Here is a 3,925-nt window from a genome sequence, read left to right on the forward strand (position 1 = left end):
AAAAAAAAAAAAAAAAAAAAAAAAAAAAATTACATCTGATATTCCTAATTTTCATGTTTCGAGGCAGGTGTTAAATGTTCCATCGCGTATTCACCTCACGGATCCTCAATTCGACACACCTCACGATATCGACCTCCTTATCGGGAATGGTTATCTGTGGGATATCATGTGTGTAGGCCAGCATAGACTAGGACGTGGATTACCGGTTTTATTGAAAACACAGCTGGGTTGGGTGTTCGGGGGACGCATGCAGGGGGCCGTTGAATCCCAGGCGCAGATCTGTGGGCTGATTACTAACGATCAGCTGAATGATCAGTTGACACGGTTTTGGGAAATAGAGCAAGTTTCGACAAACAATGACGCGAACAGTCACCCGTGTGAGGATCATTTCATACAAACGGTCGCACGAGACAGGGACGGGCGATATATGGTGACGATTCCATTCACCGACGGTCTTCGGGATCTGGGCGATTCTTTCAACATGGCCGAGCGAAGATTTTTTAATATAGAAAGAAAGTTAATTAGGTCACCAATCTTAAGGCAAGAATATCGCGAATTCATGCGAGAATATGAAAGATTAGGGCACATGTCGAAGATATCACGGGATGGTCGTTCGGTTGCAAATCCAGTTTATTACCTGCCGCACCACGCCGTGACGAAGGAGACGAGCACCACGACAAAGGTGAGGGTAGTTTTCGACGGGTCCGCAAAGACGTCCACGGGAGTATCGTTGAATGAAATCCAGCGTGTCGGTCCAGTCGTTCAGGACGATCTAATTTCAATTTTAATTCGGTTTCGGCAATTTCCCGTCGTGTTAAATGCTGACATCGCGAAGATGTATCGGCAAATTTTGATAACGCCCGAGCAACGTGGTCTTCAACGTATTCTATGGCGAGAAGAACCCACGCAGCCACTTGCGACATACGAACTCAACACGGTCACGTATGGTACTGCGTCAGCTCCGTTTTTGGCCACTCGTGTCTTGCGGCAGGTCGGATTAGACAATATCGACACATATCCAATTGCGAGTCACATAATTATGCAAGATTTTTATGTCGACGATTTGCTAACGGGCGCGGACACGATAGAGCAGGCCAAAGTGTTAAAACGGGACGTCAGTAGGTTGTTAAGGGAAGCAGGGTTTGAATTGAGGAAATGGGCATCAAACGAGCCAACAGTGGTTGACTCGGTGTCAGACAAACCAAAGGACATTGTTTCGCAGGCGGAGAAGGATCCAAGAACCCTTGGATTGTTGTGGGGCCCACTGACCGATGAGTTGCGAATCGCTATAAAGGATAGAATCACGACACGAGTAACGAAACGCGTTATTTTATCCGAACTCGCGAGAATATTCGATCCGCTCGGTTTAGTGGGTCCAGTTGTCATTAGGGCAAAATTGTTGATGCAGTTGCTGTGGCAGCTGAAGGTTTCCTGGGATGAATCGGTTCCACAAAGAATTCATGCAGAATTCCAGGATTTCCAATCAGAGTTACAATCTTTAAGACGGCTTGCGATTCCCCGTCTTGTAATAGGTTTGAATTCTACACAGGTAGAGATTCACGGTTTCTGTGATGCTTCTGAGAAGGCCTACGGTGCATGCGTGTACCTGCGCACGGTCGACGGGAGGGGTAATGGTACAACTCATTTATTGTGTGCCAAATCGCGAGTGGCACCCCTAAAAACAATAAGTCTGCCGCGGCTAGAACTTTGCGGGGCCTTGTTGTTAATGCACTTAGTCGACAAGGTACGAACCGCGTCTCGGATTGCCATAGCTCGGGAGTTTTATTGGAGTGATTCCATGATCACGCTTGCCTGGGTGAAGGGATCTCCTAATCAATGGAAGACATTTGTCGCGAATCGGGTTACGGAGATCCAAAACTTATCACGGGGCACGTGGCGACATGTAGGATCCGCTCAAAATCCTGCAGATCTCCTATCGCGAGGAGTACGGCCGTCCGCTTTACAAGACTTGGGTCTTTGGTGGAACGGCCCATCGTGGCTGCAACAATGTCCAACCGAGTGGCCGGTCACTGGTCAGTTACCTATCGAGTTGCCAGAGGGAAGGGCCGTAGTGTGTACTGTCCTCAAGGGAGAGACAGACACAAATTGTAGTCTCCTGACACGATTTTCACACTACGCGCGATTATCTCGGGTGGTCGCTTATTGTTTACGGTTCTGCCATAACGTCCGTACCCGTAAAATTCACAGGGATGCTTCGGGTGCTTCCAAGAACAACCAGATAAGTAGAGCTCCGAAATCTTTTGTTAGGTTATCCATTAGGGACTTAGAGTTGGCCGAGGATGCCATCCTTAAAATGGTCCAGAAATCAGCGTTTGGTCAAGAGTTAGTAGACTTGCGTTTAGGAAAAGTGGTCGGCTCTTCAAGTACGGTACGCTGTCTAAATCCGGTTTTAGACAACAAAGGACTCCTCAGGGTGGGCGGTAGGCTTAGCAATGCCGAATTAAGATATGAGCAGCAACATCCTGTAATTTTGCCAAAGGACAGTCCTATCAATAGAGCAATAATTCGTCGTGAACACGAACGGAGTTTGCACGCGGGATGTGAAGCGGTCTTATCAGCGATTCGGAGGCGATATTGGCCGAAGCGTCGTCAAGAGTGTTTTAAGAACTTGCGTAAGATGCAGTAGGACAAACCCAAAGGGTGTTGCTTACATAATGGGTCAACTACCTGCGGCACGAGTCCGAGTTAGAGTTCCATTTTTGAGCACTGGAGTGGATTATGCAGGGCCCTTTTATATAAAAGACCGTACGCGAAGTAAAACAGTGACGAAAGCGTATTTGTGCCTGTTTGTATGCATGGTTACGAAGGCCGTTCATTTAGAACTGACGATAGATTTAACGACAGAGGCATTCACTAAAACGTTTCATCGCGCGCAGGGGGCGATGCCGGGATTTGTACTCGGATAACGGGACAAATTTTGTTGGAGCACGCAATGAAATGCAGCGATTGCAAGGGTTTCTTTCAAATGATTCAAATCAGCGGTGCATTTCTGACTTCGCATTAACCGAGGGAATAGATTGGCATTTCATTCCTCCCCACGCTCCTCATTTTGGCGGACTGTGAGAAAGTTCAGTGAAATCCGCGAAGCGTCACTTGTTGAGAGTTATTGGAGAGACACGGTTGACGTTCGAAGAATTATACACGGTTTTGACGCAAATTGAAGGGTGTATGAATTCTCGGCCACTCTATCCTATGTCTACCGATCCTTCAGATTTGACTCCTTTGACTCCTGGGCACTTCCTTACAGGAGGCCCATTAACTGATCTCCCTTATCCTGACGTCACTGACGTCAAAGTGAATCGCTTAAGTCGGTTTCAGTTGCTGCAGGCGATGTATCAGCACTTCTGGAGACGATGGCAGCATGAATACCTCCACCATTTGCAACAACGGAACAAATGGAAGGTTGACATTCCGGATCAGTTTGGAGTAGGAACCATGGTGGTCCTCAAGGAGGACAATCTTCCTCCCTTGCGGTGGGAGCTGGGCCGAATCACGGCGCTTCATCCCGGTGCGGACCACGTAACCAGGGTCGTGTCGGTCCAGACTGCAAATGGACCTGTGAAGCGGCCAGTCACGAAGATTTGTGTCCTACCCCTGGACGAAGACATCCCAGCAAGCCAAGCTGAACCCGAAGGATCATCAGATCACAACGCAACTCTTTAAAGGAGTTTTATCGAACTCGTCATATCCGTACATGGACATTACTCCGACAGAATTAACATTATGACATTGTTTGTAATTTGTATAAATAGGTTTAAGTTGTTTATAGTCTTCTACTCGTAATATCCTGTCGCGTTAGAGTTAGTGATTCATGTACATAGTTTAGTGTTTTTTGTTGGTTTAGTTATAGTATTTTGAACGAGAGCCGTTCAAGGTGGGCGGCATGTTCTGGAACACGGTGTTC

General features: G+C 47.3%; 1 protein-coding gene across 1 annotated transcript; it reads left to right on the forward strand.

Annotated features, from left to right (window-relative positions):
• Positions 1-166: 166 nt before the first annotated feature.
• On the forward strand, positions 167-2,647 carry LOC107195034. Its single transcript, XM_015584794.1, has one exon. The coding sequence runs from the start codon at positions 167-169 to the stop codon at positions 2,645-2,647; it is 2,481 nt and encodes an 826-aa protein (XP_015440280.1).
• The last annotated feature ends 1,278 nt before the right edge of the window (positions 2,648-3,925 follow it).

Source organism: Dufourea novaeangliae, unplaced genomic scaffold (assembly GCF_001272555.1).
Source record: "Dufourea novaeangliae isolate 0120121106 unplaced genomic scaffold, ASM127255v1 scaffold40, whole genome shotgun sequence".
Taxonomy (NCBI): Eukaryota; Metazoa; Arthropoda; class Insecta; order Hymenoptera; family Halictidae; genus Dufourea; species Dufourea novaeangliae.

What these genes read in the sequence shown, in the direction of transcription:
- LOC107195034 (XM_015584794.1), top strand. Translation starts at nt 167, where the DNA reads ATGTGTGTAGGCCAGCATAGACTAGGACGTGGATTACCGGTTTTATTG.